The 923-nt window shown below is 27.1% G+C and overlaps 1 protein-coding gene across 1 annotated transcript; it reads left to right on the forward strand.

Moving 5' to 3' along the window:
• Nucleotides 1–168: 168 nt before the first annotated feature.
• LOAG_16048 (hypothetical protein) lies at nt 169–657 on the forward strand (the record flags this gene model as incomplete). Its single annotated transcript, XM_003151536.1, has 2 exons — nt 169–286; nt 450–657. Coding segments are annotated over 2 exons (326 nt in total), but the record flags the coding sequence as incomplete, so codon positions are not given.
• Between the last annotated feature and the right edge of the window lie 266 nt (nt 658–923).

Below are 923 nucleotides of genomic sequence, written 5' to 3' on the forward strand. Positions count from 1 at the left end.
ATTACAATGTTTTACCGCTTTCTAATAAACATACAACCAATACGGATAACATTTCAATCATAAACACGATATAATACATATGCAATCTTTTATTCATTCTGTAGTTGAATTTTATTTAAAAAATTTTTCATTTGAAATTTTTTACTTAAATACATTTATCATTTGAAGAAAATATTGATTTGTATGTTGGTGGCTTATTGGAAGATCCACTAGAAGGTGCTTTTATTGGACCTACTCTAGCCTGTATCATTTCGGAGCAATTTCGAAGATTACGAAGCGGTGATAGGTAAGAGAGTAAAGTTCCAAATTTTATTATTTTACTAATTTCATGGCAAAATTAAAATTTCAACTAATTGAAAATAACTTATATATAATGTTCGTTTTTTTTTGAATATTTCATCTGATTTATTGACAATCAATTTTTTGTTGAATAATTTTGTTCTTTATAGATTTTATTATGAAAATCCTGAAATTCTGACAAGTTTTCAAATTGATGAAATCAAAAAACTCAGTCTTGCACGAATAATTTGCGATGCAGGTGAAAATATCCGACAGATACCGTTAGAAGCATTTAATCAAAGCGGAGCACTTGACCTCGTATCATGCGACAGGATATCGTCCCCTAATTGGAATCTTTGGAAAGATGATCAGAAATAAAAACTATTTTATCAATTTCAAATGTTACATTTTCCATATTATTGCATTATACATAAATTTGTTTCTTCAAATATATATAAAAATTATAAATATATATAAATTATGTAATAAAAATGTATGTTTTATATAAATTTGCATTGGACGTTGCCAAAAGTTTACTTCGATGTTATTTGTGCTATAATCAAGTGAGGAATTCACATGAGGCAGTATCATTTCATCAGTAATTTAATAACAGTAACACTTAATTGCAAGTTCATCACGCATGG

The sequence above is a fragment of the Loa loa genome, assembly GCF_000183805.2.
Source record: "Loa loa unplaced genomic scaffold supercont3.3747, whole genome shotgun sequence".
NCBI lineage: Eukaryota > Metazoa > Nematoda > Chromadorea > Rhabditida > Onchocercidae > Loa > Loa loa.